This window comes from Ipomoea nil, unplaced genomic scaffold (genome assembly GCF_001879475.1).
Source record: "Ipomoea nil cultivar Tokyo-kokei standard unplaced genomic scaffold, Asagao_1.1 scaffold2845, whole genome shotgun sequence".
Taxonomy (NCBI): domain Eukaryota; kingdom Viridiplantae; phylum Streptophyta; class Magnoliopsida; order Solanales; family Convolvulaceae; genus Ipomoea; species Ipomoea nil.
Window position 1 is genome coordinate 5,889,512 of NW_017619273.1, and position 15,499 is coordinate 5,905,010.

Consider the following 15,499-nt stretch of genomic DNA (forward strand, 5'->3'; position numbering starts at 1 on the left):
AATAAGGGATGGTCATGCTGGTAAATTAGTGGGATAATTAGTGAATAAATAAAAGGCTGCAATTTTTGAGAAAATAAGAATAATTAATCTTTTTGTTCATGTATGCTTGCAATGCAGTCCAAGAATACAAAAAGGAAGCTAAGGGTATAAAGAAAGAAATAATGCAACATGTTTTTTATCCGGCCCGTATATATTTTGCTGAAATTAATGAAAAAAGTGTACAAATTTTTGTGAAAATTAAATAAGAATTCATTTTACTACCATAGTTATTGAATTTCCGTAGTGTGCTAGCATAGTTCACTACGATTTAATATGGGAATTAAAGAACTCATCACAAAATGGTGGAAATTCAAAAACGAAGAAAATATGATTAAAACTAATCAGTTGTCATATCGTAGACTGCGGTGCACGTGCACCGTTTCTTTAAGTAAAGAAATGATGTGTCGTTAATTTTAACAGAGCGTGCATTTTTTGTATGTTAATTCTCAAACCGACACTAACTCATGTATTATTTTTATATTATCAAATGAAACTGCAGTTATATCAAAATGATAGTGTAATTGTGGTGAAATGAAACTGCAGTATATATAAAATGAAACTGAATAACATTTCACATATTTGAGTGTATATTGTACAATGAAGCTGTAATTATATCAAAATGATCATGTAGTTTATTATGTTTAATAAAACTATAGTGTATATAAAATAAAATTAAATAACATTTTCACATATTTGTGTCTATAAATATCGAATGAAACTGTAGTTATATCGAAATGAAATTGTAATTGTGTTGAACTGAAACTGCAGTGTATACAAAATGAAACTGAATAACAGAGTTACTTTTTGCGGAAGGGTGTGGAATGACGAGAAACAGATGTCTTTTTTTTTTTTTTCATTAAACAAAACGACGTCGTTTTAATGCGCGGTGCATAATCAATTATGCACCGTGGTGCACGATATAATTTGCCAAAATTAACACCATAATAGTAGTCCCTAGAACCATAGTTTATATTATCAATAATTTTATACAGTGAAATTAAAAATTGATTTTATAAAAATATTCATATTGACTTATAGTACGTAATGTGGATGCATGTCTCAAAATTTTATTGAATTATTATCTTTGAAAAATGCTTCAATTCCTATCCGAATGAGAAGCCATACATGCAATTTAACACAACGAGAAACAATAAACTGATGACTCAGCATAAAAAATTATATCTCTATTACAAATGATGTTGGTAACAAAAAAAACTTTCATATGCATATTCAAATACATCAAGTCTCATCAATATCAAACATTGTCGTGGCAGCACTTGAAAGTGACAAATTTTTGCATACCGTGACAACATTCAGGACATTTTACATTCTCTGGGACATTATCAAAATTACATGGGTATTTAAGGGTACATCGATGATGATGATGTTGTGAAGTAGAAGCAGAATGAAGCATCTCATCATGATAATCTTTGAATGCTTGGTCAAAGCCTTTAGCTATTGCATTCTCCTTCCATTTCTCATATTCATTCATCACCTTCAACATTTTATCTCCAATGTCACATACAACTATCTTGTTCCCTTTGCATAGCATAGCCCATTCGTTAACTACTAAATCGTTAGCTTCATAGGCTAGCAACTTTTTTACTCCTTGCAAAATTTCATCACACTCTTCATCACCATCAGTCTCTTCTACAAATTTAATCCTTGACATGAATATGCTTCGAAGCCGTGGCCAAAAAAACCATGAAGTAAAAGGATGACCTAGTACGTTGCAATTCTCGTCATCCTCAATCATTGATGCTACTTTCATATTACTACCAGCGTAGACCATCCTAATGTTTGATTGTGGGTTAAACTGATTTTGTAACATTACCTTGGACTCAAATGTTTTAACCCATTGTATGTCATTCCCACCAATTAAAAAAATGGACCTGTCCTCTTTAACCTGATACATCGATCCAAACAAGTTAGTACTATAAAATTTTAGAAATATAAAAGATTGTGCAACCAGTCGTTGACTTTATTAATTTTTTTTAATATATATTTTTTTTGTTTAAAAATTCAAAATTATTGTGATATTTAGGAAGTTACAGATGAATAGGATCAAAACTTATTGTAAACGAGAATGACATGTAAATTCATTCAGTGCATTTTATGTCATATTTATTATTTATCAGTTAAGCAATTTTTTTTTTCTTTACTTATTTTCTTTGATAATATATATATATTTTTTTACTTTTAAAATTTGACCATTTATGTTTAATCGTATTTTTAATAAAGTTTCTAAATATATAAATATATAAATTTTAAATAGTAATATTAAATTAAATATTATGTAGAATTGTTTTAAAAAAAATATTATGCAGAATTAAACTGTGTATAATTTAAAAGGCTCTAACTGGCATTAGACAAATTAAATAAAGTGGGAGAAAGAGTAGTTGCATTTGTGACATAGGAGTGATGAAGTTGGACATACCCAATCGGACGTGTCAGAACCCATATCTGCCACAAGCTTAGTGCACCAAGTTTCCATCTTCCATAAATCTTTTTCCTTGTTACTTGTGAAAATGTTATTATCAACCTATTTATAAAAAATAAACTGTTAATGCTATCACGCTACTTGATCATTTACAATTTTAAATTAAAGGAATGTATGTATGTGAGTTAACGAACTAATAAAACATACATTAAAATAAACATACCGGATTTTGTATTTGCTTTCCAATGTCACGGAACCAAGCATTTATTATACTATCCACTTTATTAGTGACTTCACTTATCTTCCTATTAATGTCAGGCACCAAATCCCTCACTGTCGAAACCCTTTCTGTCAACACTTTTTGTAATAAAGGAATTATACTGTCTCCAATCTTAACTCCAACATACATCCTTTCACTAATATCTAAACCTCTCATCAATAGCATGTCCATTGCATTACGATGAACCATCCTTCCATTTTGATCTAGCGAAACAATTATAGGCTCACCTCCTATTTGAAATTCTGGAAAGAATTTCTCTTTAATAAACCGTACAAATCCTGGTGCTACTGATTTCTGTACATTTCTCATCGAGAGTAATCTTTCTTTATTTACCAAACTTCTATATTGTTTTTTCATATGTTTAATATCCCATAATATAGGAGAGTCTAATATGGGAATCCAAAGCACATGCAATTTAGTTCTTCTCTGTATGAATCCAAGTAATAAAATCAAGACCTTGTCAATATTAAGACTTGACGATATTAACAGTAGCAAGCTCTTATTCTTCAACAAACATAACTCTACCTGCAATTCAACATTTTATATATATTATTTTATATTTATAATTAACATAACCAATATATAAGTAAACTGGACGTACATAGTACTTAATTAGCTTAGCAATCAAAAGTAGAAATTATTAATTGTTCAAATTTATGGCTAAGTGAGTAAGCTCGCTCATACCATTTTGTTGCGAGCGCCATCATATATGACTTTCTGTTTTCCACCTTTCTTGACATTGAATACTAACTTCAAAACATCCAAATTAGAAGAAGTAGTGGAGGAGGGGATTATTCGATTCTCATCAAAGAATGCATCACATAATGCATTGTAAGAATCCACTTCTCTCTTTTTTTTCTGCATATATCAATTCAAGTACTCATTAATTTAAATTCACTGTAAGTAATAATAATAACTTTAATTAATGTCCTATACTTGAATTTATTAAATCTAACCTAGTATTGGACGACAATCGGAGATTACGTCTTTGACTTTGATGGTTAAACTGGACAGTTGTGTTCCGCCACTTATTAAACACCTACAATAATAACGAAAACAATAATGACAACACAATATTCATAAATACTGATTATATATTGTATAGTGAAAATAAATCTTACCCTGAATGTCTACTGATAAGGCTAGAAGTGAAATAGGATGCATAAGTAAGGATACTTGTGACGATCCAATAGCAACCAATCGGTATGATTAGTGATGAATTATGAGAGGATGATTGTGCAAGCTCAATAATATGCTCATTCAAATGTTGGATTGATTTCATAAAATGTGCATCCATTGGCAGAACTTGACTTTCACGCCCCTTGAGAATTGACAATTTGGCAGACAATCCCTTATTGTGACCATAAATAAGGCTGAATTCTCCAAAATTGAGGGAGAAAGCTGCCAGCATAATCAAAAGCTTGCTTTCCCAGGAAAATGTGGACAACATTCTTAGAAAATATATTACCATTGAGTGTAGATTCACATTATTTGGACACATCAATGATATCTGAATAAAGAAAGAAAAATTTTAGACTATTAAAATTATTATATGTAAACTACATATTACATCATGAATTCATGATACTATTTTACCAAGACTCATGAAAATCAGGCATTCTGTAGAAAAGTTATAACTAAACTATAGTATATGTGGAGAATAATAATTACACATTTATAAAGTTAACTATTAATATATATACGATTGGCCTATTATAATTTGACTAGAAAATTTAAGGAAATAAATTATCTCTTAATTTTTCCTCAAATTAATTAGAGAATTACCTCAGAGGAAAACCGCTTTAATTGATAGGGAAGTTCCATGTCAATTTGCTCCTCATCATTAGAATTTTTGTCACCAATAGAGTCTTCCTCTTCAGATTTTTCGCCATTAAAGTCATCTTCATCATATTTGTCACCATTAGAGTCTTCCTCATCCGACTTCTGGCCATTAGAGTCATCAATGCTTTCTCCAACCTAAATTATATATCATCCAACGAAATATATAGAGAAAACACAACAAACTCATTAAAACCCGATTAAGTAATCATGCATGAAATCCATATATAAATCATCCTGCGGAATGTTATTTATTTATTTTTTTAATGATTTATAGTGAAACTATATTATGATCTGAGCAATTATTATATATTAATGACACTTAGATAGTCCGATATACAATAAATGTTTTTGTCCTGCAATCTATTCATCATATCAAAAAAACTCTTGAGAAATCTATCTATATACTATATAATATAACATAAGAGTATAAATTCCCACCTAACAACCAAGTTCTTACCTCATTCAATATAACATATATCAAGATTTAAATAGTTAATTAGAATTCCATAAAACATGAAACCTATATATACCATAAAACTTCTAACAAATACTTGTTATATATGTACTAGGACTTACTCTTACAAAATAAAACTTAAACTTTAACATCAATGTAAATTAATAATAAATACACAAACCGTAGTAGTATAGAGAATGCTCTTCACCAAATCGAAGATAACATTAATTTTAAAATTTTCTTTGCTATCTGGATCATGTGTACTCATAACTTCTTCCGAGATCACACTTTCGTCATTGATGTGTGGAACTGCCATCTTTGATAGAGACTAAGGCTAGTTTGTCTATTTACTTGGGTAAAGAGAGCTTGCAGATTTAGGTCGGGAAAAAGTAGAGAAAACGTTGCTGGTTTGTGAATCAATTGTGTAACTAACCTCTTATATTTATAGCATTAAAAATGGAATAGGATGAAATGGGACAATTCTTTGCTTCAATTGTGAGCAAATAAGTAGAACCAATTTATTTGCTTTAACTATGTATATAGTATATGGTGAGTATAGATACCAAATTTAATTAATAAGCTAAGTATATAACATATATTTTAATTTTTAATATCATAAAGAATAAACTATTTTACCTTTCCCTCCAATAGAAGTAAAATATTATCTAACATTGAAAAAATTTGTTCACCTAATGCTCTATCCTTAAGTACTCTCCATGACATATTGACATGAGTACTTCAATTCACTCTTAATATAAAACAAATTCTTTAAGACATTAAAGTTGTTTTATTTTTTTATTTTTTCTTGCAACACACTCCAAATATAAAAGTAAAAGAAAAGTGAAAAGAGGATGTGTTACTCACTTTGTCAGAGATTTACTTTGAACTATAACTTATTAGGAGTGAATAAAAAAAGTGAACAAAATTTGAATAAATAGGAGTTCTTTTATTCTTGCTTGTAATGCTGTTATTCTAATTATAAAAGAGGAGAAAAGTAAATGTGAGGGACACAAAAGAAAGGGTCCAAAAATGTATTGATTGTGGTAACAAAACAAAAGAGTGGAATTAAATTTATTTTTTCGAATTGTATGACAAATTAATGTCCTTCAGATCAATTCATATATAAAAAGGATCATATCCCTTAGCTTCAGCACAGCTCACAGTGAACTTATTGATCTGATTTGATCTGAGTCAATATAATTATTCAAGCTGCTGAAAAAGATTGCAACTTTTAATTTAGACGAAATTAATTAAGTAGAGGGCGAGCAAAGAATATAATTAATTTTGTTTAAATTAAGAAAATTAAACAATGCAAATTAAAGGCTCTTCTTCTTCGCAATAGTCATAAACAGGCAGGATTGTAGCTGCGCTATTGATCTCATTTGATTGGCTTCGTTTAATTTTCAATTGTATAGTAGGATGTCATTCACCTCTTATTTTTCTCTTAAGGTGATGTTTGGTTCATAAACTAAATTAAGAAAGAAATATCATTTCATGAAATATATTTATTATACTGTTTGTTTCGATTTTTACAGTAAGGAATAAAATTCCCAAGACTCCCTTAGTATTAGTTGTTTTTAACTTATTAGGAATAATTATTATTTTTTTATTAATCTAAAAGTACATATATTTCCAAGCATCATTCAAGCCCCTATGAATAATCAGTCAATTACACATCATTGCTATGGTACAATAATATACTTCTATGTTATTTTTTTCAGTTTCATATGTGCGTGTATATATATATAGTTTCGATCTGTTTTTTTTTTTTTTTTTTTCAAGTTTCATATATTCGTATATACGTATCTATATCTATTCTATTCCTTTCTTACTCCATTATATTTCTGTTGAAATTCTATTCTATTTACTTTATTTTTATTCTTTGAACCAAAATGTTGCGGCTACTTCGAATCTTAAACATAGTGCTATTATAATATTCACCATCCAGCACCTCTTCATTGCACACTCAATACCCGCCTGTTTAGAAGCTAATTAAATGCAAGAGTTAATTCCACCAGAGGTCCCTTATTTTTTGTGGTAATTTTAAATTTAATTTCATATTATCATTTTTGTCATTTAACATCCCAGACTATTAGTTTTTGGACACTTTTAGTCCTTCTTATTACTTTTCCTATTTTTAGTCATGACATTTTTGTCTATTCATATTTTTCTTTTGTTATTTTTCCTGTTTCAACCGGTTTAATTGGTTTATCATTGAAAAATGTTTTTATAAGAATATTCATATTAACTAATAGTACGTAATGTCGATGCATGTCTCAAAATTTTATTGAATTATTATCATTGAAAAATGCTTCCTATCCGAATGAGAAGCCATACAATTTAACACAAGGAGAAACCAAATAAACTGATGACTTAGCATAAAAAATTATACCTCTGTTACAAATAATGTTGGTAACAAAAAAAAAAAAAAACTTTCATATGCATATGCAAATTAAATACATCAAGTGTTATCAATATCAAACTAAGTACATCCTAATCAGAATCCTCCTCAGAATCATCAACATTGTCGTGGCAGCACTTGAAAGTGACAAATTTTTGCATACCGTGACAACACTGAGGGCATTTTACATTCTCTGGGACACTATCAAAATTAGATGGGTATTCAAGGGCACATCGATGATGATGATGTTGTGAAGTAGAAGTAGAATGAAGCATCTCATGATAATCTTTGAATGCTTGGTCAAAGCCTTTAGCTATTGCATTCTCCTTCCATTTGTCAAACTCATTAATGACCTTCAGCATTTTATCTCCGATGTCACATACAACTATCTTGTTCCCTTTGCATAGCATAGCCCATTCGTTAACTACTAAACAGTTAGCTTCATAGGCTAGCAACTTTTTTACTCCTTGCAAGATTTCATCACACTCTTCATCATCATAAGTCTCTTCTAAGAATTTAATCCTTGACATGAATATGCTTCGAAGCCGTGCCCAAAACAACCATGAAGAATGAGGATCACCTTTTACGTTGCAATTCTCGTCTTCCTCAATCATTGATGCTACTTTCATGTTACTACCAACGTAGAGCATCTTAATTTTTGATTGTGGGTTAAACTCAATTTCTTTTACCTTCAACTCAAATGTTTTAACCCATTGTATGTCATGCCCGCCAATTAGAAAAACGCACTTGTTCTTTTCAACCTGATAAATCCAAACAAGTTAGTACTATAAAAATTATTAATGGTATAAAATTTTAAATTGTGCAACCAGACGTTGATTTTATTGTTATTTTTTCTATATTTTTATTTTTATTTTTTGGTTAAAATAAAACCCATTTCAAACTTTTTCTTCTTTACTTATCTTCTATAATAATATATATGTTTTTTCTTTACTTTTAATATTGGACCATTTATGTTTAATAATATATTTTTAATAAAGTTTTTAAATATATAAATTTATATACTAATATTAAATTAAATATTATGCAGAATTGTTTCAAAAAAATTATGCAAAATAAAACTGTATAATTTAAAAGGCTCTAACCAGCATTAGACAAAGTAAATAAAGTGGGAGAAAGAGTAGTTGCATTTGTGACATAGTAGTGATGAAGTTGGACATACCCACTTGGATATTTTGTAGTCATCACTCGGATCAGCTGCCACAAGTTTAGTGCACCAAGTTTCTATCTTCCATAAATCTTTTTCCTTCTTACTTGTGAAAATGTTACTATTAACCTATTCATAAAAATAAGCGATTAATGTTATCACGCTAAGCTACTCGATCATTTATAATTTTAAATCGAAAGAATATATGTATATGTGAGTTAACGAATAATAAAACATACATTAAAGTAAACATACCGGATTTTGTATTTGTTTTTCAATGTCATGGAACCAATTATTTATTATACCATCCACCTTTTTAGCGACTTCACTTATCTTCTTATCAATGCCAGGCACCAAATCCCTCACCGTCGAAACCCTTTCTATCAAAACCTTTTGTAATAAAGGAATTATGCTATCTCCAATCTTAACTCCGCCAGACATCCTTTCACAAATATCTAAACCTCTCATCAATACCATCTGCATTGCATTACGGTGAACCATCCTTCCATTATGATCTAGTGAAACAATTATAGGCTCACCTCCTATTTGGAATTCTGGAAAGAATTTCTCTTTAACAAACCTTAAAAATCCTGGTGCTACTGATTCCTGTACATTTCTCACTAAGAGTATTTCTGATTCATTTACTAAACTTTCATATTGTTCTTCCATATGTTTAATATCCCATAATGTAGAAGAGTCTAATATCGGAATCCAAAATACTGGCAATTGAGTATTGCCTTGTATGTATCCAAGTAATGAAATCAAGTACTTGTCAATATCAAGACTTGACGATATTAATAGTAGCAAGCTCTTATTCTTCAAAAAATGTAATTCCACCTGCAGTTCCCAAATTTTTTATATATTATTTTATAATTACAATTAAGATAACAAATATATAAGCAAACTGGATACTTAATTAGCAATCAAATCAAAAGAAATTATTAATTATTCAAATTTAGGGCTAACTGAGTAAGCTCATACTATACCATTTGTCCCCTATCACCATCATATATGAGTTTCTGTTTCCCACCTTTCTTGGCATTGAATACTAACTTCAAAACATCCAAATTAGAAGAAGTAGTAGAGGAGGGGATTATTGGATTCTCATCAAAGAATGCATGACATAATGCATTGTAAGTATCCACTTCTCTCTTTTCTTCTGCATATATCAATTCAAGTACTCGTTAATTTAAACTCACTGCAAGTAATAATAACTTTAATTTCGGCCTTGAATTTATTAAACCTAACCTAGTATCGGGCAGCATTCGGAGATTATGTCTTTGATTTTGACATTTAAACAAGAAAGTTGTGTTTCTTCAGCTATAAAACACCTACAATAATAACGAAAACAATAATGACAAACACTATGTTCATACATATTGATTATATATTTATAATCAATGTTTATCCGATCTATACAAACTCAATAATTAACATTTTGGGAAAATACTCCTTATCTCACTACTGGAAATTATGAAATTTTCGACCACCTAAAAGTGATCTTAAATCAAGTCGAAAGCCTTGTTACGACCACTTTTGGTATCCGGAAAAACTTTTGTTGCTATTTCCGATCATTTTTTGGTATTAACTTGATTTAAGATCACTTTCAGGTGGTCAGAAATTCCATAATTTCCCGTAGTGTCTAAGAGCTTGTAATGACTTATGCACACCTTATCTAAGTTATTTAAAACATATAATAATGCATTGTAAAATGAAATTAAATCTTACTCTGAATGCATACTCATAAGGCGAGAAGTGAAATAGGATGCATAAGTAAGGATACTTGTGACGATCCAATAGCAACCAATCGGTATGATTGGTGATGAATTATGAGAGGATGATTGTGCAAGCTCAATAATATGTTCAGTCAAATGTAGGATTGATTTCATAAAATGTGCATCCATTGACAGAACTTGACTTTCACGCCCCTTGAGAATTGACAATTTGGCAGACAATCCCTTATTGTGACAATGAATAAGGCTGAATTCTCCAAAATTGAGGGAGAAAACTGCCAGCATAATCAAAAGCTTGCCGTCCCAGGAAAATGTGGATAACATTTTCAGAAAATATACTACAATCGAGTGTAGATCCACATTTTTTGAACACATCAATGACATCTGTAAATTTTAAAATTATTAAAAATTCTTTACGTAAAGTACTTATTGCATCATAAAATCATGATACTATTTTACAAAGATTCATGAAAATTAGGTATTTGCTATAAAATTTTCTAATTAAATTATAGTATGCGGAGAATAATTGCACATTTATAAAGTTACCATTATAGCACATATATATAATTGACCTACCAAGACTATACGGTCAAATGGTATCCGGGCTGGATTTCCATTTGGAAGGTTGTGAGTTTGAGCCTCAATGGAGGTATTATTGGTGCTTTGTGTTTCAGTAGGTTGATAAAGTATATGAACGGTTATAATCTGATTGAAAAATTTAAGAAAAACAAATATCTTTTTAATTTTTTCTTCAAATTAGAGAATTACCTCAAAGGAAAAGTGTTTTAATTGATAGGGAAGTTCCACGTCTTTAGCATATTCCTCCTCACTGTCAAATTCCTTCTCATCATCAAACCTTTTTTTACTGTCAGATCCCTCCTCATTAGACTTTTTGTCATCATCAGACTCGTCGCCATTTGAGTCTCCCTCATCAGACTTGTCGTCATTAGAGTCTTCCTCATCAAACTTGTGGCCATTAGAGTCTTCCTCATCGGACTTGTCGCTAATAAAGTCTTCTTCATCAAACTTGTCATTAGAGTCTTTCTCATTAGACTTGTCGCCATTACTCCCATTAGAGTCTTCCTTATCAGAATCTTCATCTTCATCTTCATCAATGCTATCTCCAATCTAAATCATATATCATCCAATGAAATATATAGACCAAAACACAACAAACTCATTAAAATCCAATTAAGTTATCATGCATGAAATCCGATCCATATACAAATCATCCTGCGGAATGTTATTTAATTATTTTATTTTAGTGATTATACTGAAACTATTATGAGCAATTATTATTTATTAATGGCACTTAAATATATAGTTAGATATACAATGAATGTTTTTGTCCTGCAATCTTTTCATCAAAGTACTCTTTAGAAATTTATATAATATATACTATAACATAGAGTAGAATAAATTCCCACCTAATAACTTGAAGTTTAAGATAAATGTAAATTAATAGTATATACACAAACCGTAGTAGGATAGAGAATGCTCTTCACCAAATTGAAGATAACATTAATTTTAAAATTCTTTTTGTCATCTGGATCATGTGTACTCATAACTTCTTCCAAGATAACACTTTCATTGATGTCTGAAATTGCCATCTTTGATAGAGACAAAGGTTGGTTTGTCTATTTACTAGGGTAAGGAGAGCTTGCAGGATTTAGGCCGGGGAAGAAAAGAGAAAATGTTGCTGGTTTGTGAATAAATTGTGTAGCTAACCTCTTATATTTATAGCATTAATTAAAAATGAAATAGGATGAAAAGGGACAATTCTTTGCTTCAATTGTGAGCAAATAAGTGGAATCATTTATTTGCTTTAACTATATAGTATGGTGAGTATATATAGATGCCAAATTTAACTAATAAGTATACATATATTTTGATATTTAATATGATAAAGAATAAAATATTTTACCTTGCCCTCCCAGAAGTAAAATACTATCTAACTAATATTGAGGAACTTTAACAATATTAATCTTCACCTAATGCTCTATCGATCGTATCCTTAAGTACTCTCCATGACATGGAGTATTTCAATTCACTCCCAATACAAGAAAATATCAATGATCATATAAACAAATTAAAGGAAATCAAGAATAGTTCACAAAATATTTAGGACATTAAAGTTGTTTTATTTTTTTCTTGCAACACACTCCAAATATAAAAGAAAAGTGAAAAGAGCTAGCTAGTAGTGTTAATTAAGGAAATTAGCTGTTAGTGTGCAAACTTATGTGATCCTATCACCATTTTATGCTTCTAATCCCTTCATGCTTTAGCACTGCTCACAGACTCACAGTAGCCTTATTGATAAGAGTGCAATTCAAGTTGCTTAAATAAAAGATACAGCTTTTAGACCAAAGTAGAGGGTGAGGAAAGAATATATAACTTCAATTTCTTTAAAGTAGAGGGTGAGGAAGAAGTTTGTGTAGGAGGAACTAAGTAAAAAAAATTAAACAAAGTTGCTACTATACTATTGTAAAACTTAACGAACCAAAAATAAGACAAAAAACTTGTGTGAGATGGTCTCACGAATTCTTGTCCGTGAGACAGGTCATGTCAAAATGAAAATGTAATACTAGTTAGGATTAAAGTATTTGTTACTTATAAGGGAAAGTGTAATACTTTTAAAGAAAAATGTAATATATTTACATTTTGATTTAAAAGTATTACATTTTTTCGTATTACATTTTCCCTTATAAGTAACAAATACTTTATTCTTAATTAGTATTACATTGTTCTATATATATATTACATTTTCATCTTGACTTGACCCGTCTGACCAATAAAGATCCATAAGACGGTCTCATCACATGATAGACACTCAAAAATAAAGAGTGACTCTCTTGTGAGGCTGTCACATGGATCCTTATTTATGAGACGAGTCAGGTCAAGATGAAAAATATAATACTTATAATGAAGTTACTGAACAATATAATATTAATCAGGAATAAAGTATTTGTTACTTATAAGGGAAATATCATGCTCATATAAAGAAAATCAAGATCATCCAACAAAACTTTAGGAAACAATCTTAGAGCTCTTTTGTTTTTGCTTAGAACACACTCTAAATATAAATGAAGAGTGAAAAGAAAAAGTGGTTCTGATTTTGTCTATTAGAGATTTACTTTAATTTTCACCATAAATTGTTAAGAGTGAATTAAGAAAGTGAACAAAATTTGAAGAGATTATTCTTGCTCACAATGGAAGCATATATTCTAAATATAAAAAAAAAAAATTGATAAAAGTGAATGTGTAACACATTTTCAAGTTATATCTAAAGTAAAATTAAAATAAAAAATAAATAAATAAATAAATAAATAAATAAATAAACAAAACAAAACAACGAATGACACTTATTATGATATTATTAGAATATATATTGAACAAAGTTAATATTAGAGAGTTGTGATATAATATGTCTGTTGGTTTTTGAACATAGTTTGGCTATTATGAAGAGATTGCAAGATAAAGTCATTATAGGGACATTTGCCTGCACACTTAGATATTTCGAAGGAAGATAAAGTTGAAATGAGAAGGGGCGAATGGTTTAGGTGAATTAATACCCAAAATCGTCTTCGACTATAGTGGTTTTTCTCAATTTTGTCCTAAACGACTTTGGTGACTTAATGTAGTCCCAGAGTTTTGTGTTTTTACTCAATTTCGTCCCAGACTTTTGTGTTTTTGCTCAATTTAGTCCCCCATTTGTTATTCCGTCCATTTGTTGTTAAATAAATAGACAATTAAGTAATTTTAATATTGGCATCTCTTTATTCATAGACATGTGAAGTGCGAAATTCCTCTTTTTTTACGAATTATTCCCAGAATCACTTCTAAAGCTGCGAATATAAAATTTGATTCGTAGGTCTGAGTAACAAGATAATAATAGTCCGTAGAACCATAGTTAATATCATCAATAATTTTATACAGTGAAATTAAAAATAGATTTTATAAAAATATTCATATTGACTTATAGTACGTAATGTCGATGCATGTCTCAAAATTTTATTGAATTATTATCTTTGAAAAATGCTTCAATTCCTATCCGAATGAGAAGCCATACATGCAATTTAACACAACGAGAAACCAAATAAACTGATGACTCAGCATAAAAAATTATACCTCTGTTACAAATAATATTGGTAACAACAAAAAACTTTCATATGCATATGCAAATACATCAAGTGTGATCAATATCAAACTAATTAAGTACATCCTAATCAGAATCTTCGTCATCATCATCAACAACATTGTCGTGGCAACACTTGAAAGTGACAAATTTTTGCATACCGTGACAGCATTCAGGGCATTTTACATTCTGTGGGACACTATCAAAATTACATGGGTATTTAAGGGCACATCGATGATGATGATGATGTTGTTGTGAAGTAGAAGCAGAATCAAGCATCTCATCATGATAATCTTTGAATGCTTGGTCAAAGCCTTTAGCTATTGCATTCTCCTTCCATTTCTCATATTCATTCATCACCTTCAACATTTTATCTCCAATGTCACATACAACTATCTTGTTCGCTTTGCATAGCATAACCCATTCGTTAACGACTAAATTGTTAGCTTCATAGGCTAGCAACTTTTTTACTCTTTGCAAAATTTCATCACCATCAGTCTCTTCTACAAATTTAATCCTTGACATGAATATGCTTCGAAGCCGTGGCCAAAAAAACCATGAAGTAAAAGGATGACCTAGTACGTTGCAATTCTCGTCTTCCGCAATCATTGATGCTACTTTCATATTACTACCAGCGTAGACCATCTTAATTTTTGATTTTGGGTTAAACTGATTTTGTAACATTACCTTGGACTCAAATGTTTTAACCCATTGTATGTCATTCCCACCAATTAAAAAAATGGACCTGTCCTCTTTAACCTGATACATCCAAACAAGTTAGTACTATAAAATTTTAGAAATATAAAAGATTGTGCAACCAGTCGTTGATTTTATTAATTTTTTTTTAATATATATTTTTTTGTTTAAAAATTCAAAATTATTGTGATATTTAGGAAGTTACAGATGAATAGGATCAAAACTTATTGTAAACGAGAATGACATGTAAATTCATTCGGTGCATTTTATGTCATATTTATTATTTATCAGTTAAGCAAACTTTTTTTTTTTCT

At 29.8% G+C, this 15,499-nt stretch overlaps 2 protein-coding genes across 3 annotated transcripts in view; both read right to left on the minus strand.

The window, feature by feature from the left end:
• Positions 1–5,474, minus strand: part of LOC109160073 (protein SIEVE ELEMENT OCCLUSION B-like) — a 55,252-nt gene extending 49,778 nt beyond the window's left edge. The window contains exons 1-2 of the mRNA XM_019308205.1: positions 5,237–5,474; positions 4,639–4,736 (exon numbers count right to left, since the gene is read on the minus strand). Coding sequence (XP_019163750.1) covers positions 4,639–4,736; positions 5,237–5,371 — 233 coding nt within the window. The 5' untranslated portion in view covers positions 5,372–5,474. The remainder of the gene's footprint in view (positions 1–4,638; positions 4,737–5,236) is intronic.
• A 1,935-nt stretch (positions 5,475–7,409) lies between these two features.
• LOC109160075 (protein SIEVE ELEMENT OCCLUSION B-like) lies at positions 7,410–12,056 on the minus strand. Of its 2 annotated transcripts, none has more exons than XM_019308208.1 (8): positions 11,833–12,056; positions 11,123–11,482; positions 10,350–10,738; positions 9,870–9,952; positions 9,608–9,780; positions 8,877–9,458; positions 8,637–8,750; positions 7,410–8,217 (listed from the first exon to the last, which is right to left on the minus strand). In XM_019308208.1, the coding sequence occupies exons 1-8, from the start codon at positions 11,962–11,964 to the stop codon at positions 7,549–7,551; spliced, it is 2,502 nt and encodes an 833-aa protein (XP_019163753.1). In that variant the 5' UTR covers positions 11,965–12,056; the 3' UTR covers positions 7,410–7,548. The 2 variants fall into 2 exon arrangements, with proteins under 2 accessions (XP_019163753.1, XP_019163754.1); XM_019308209.1 differs by having other exon boundaries at positions 8,106–8,217; positions 8,641–8,750.
• Positions 12,057–15,499: the final 3,443 nt, after the last annotated feature.

What these genes read in the sequence shown, in the direction of transcription:
- LOC109160075 (XM_019308208.1), bottom strand. Translation starts at nt 11,964, where the DNA reads ATGGCAATTTCAGACATCAATGAAAGTGTTATCTTGGAAGAAGTTATG. An exon ending in GCATTCTCTATCCTACTACG is followed by an intron (nt 11,483 to 11,832) that starts GTTTGTGTATAT and finishes TATATGATTTAG; the next exon opens with ATTGGAGATAGCATTGATGA. An exon ending in ACTACAAAATATCCAAGTGG is followed by an intron (nt 8,218 to 8,636) that starts GTATGTCCAACT and finishes TGGATTTATCAG; the next exon opens with GTTGAAAAGAACAAGTGCGT.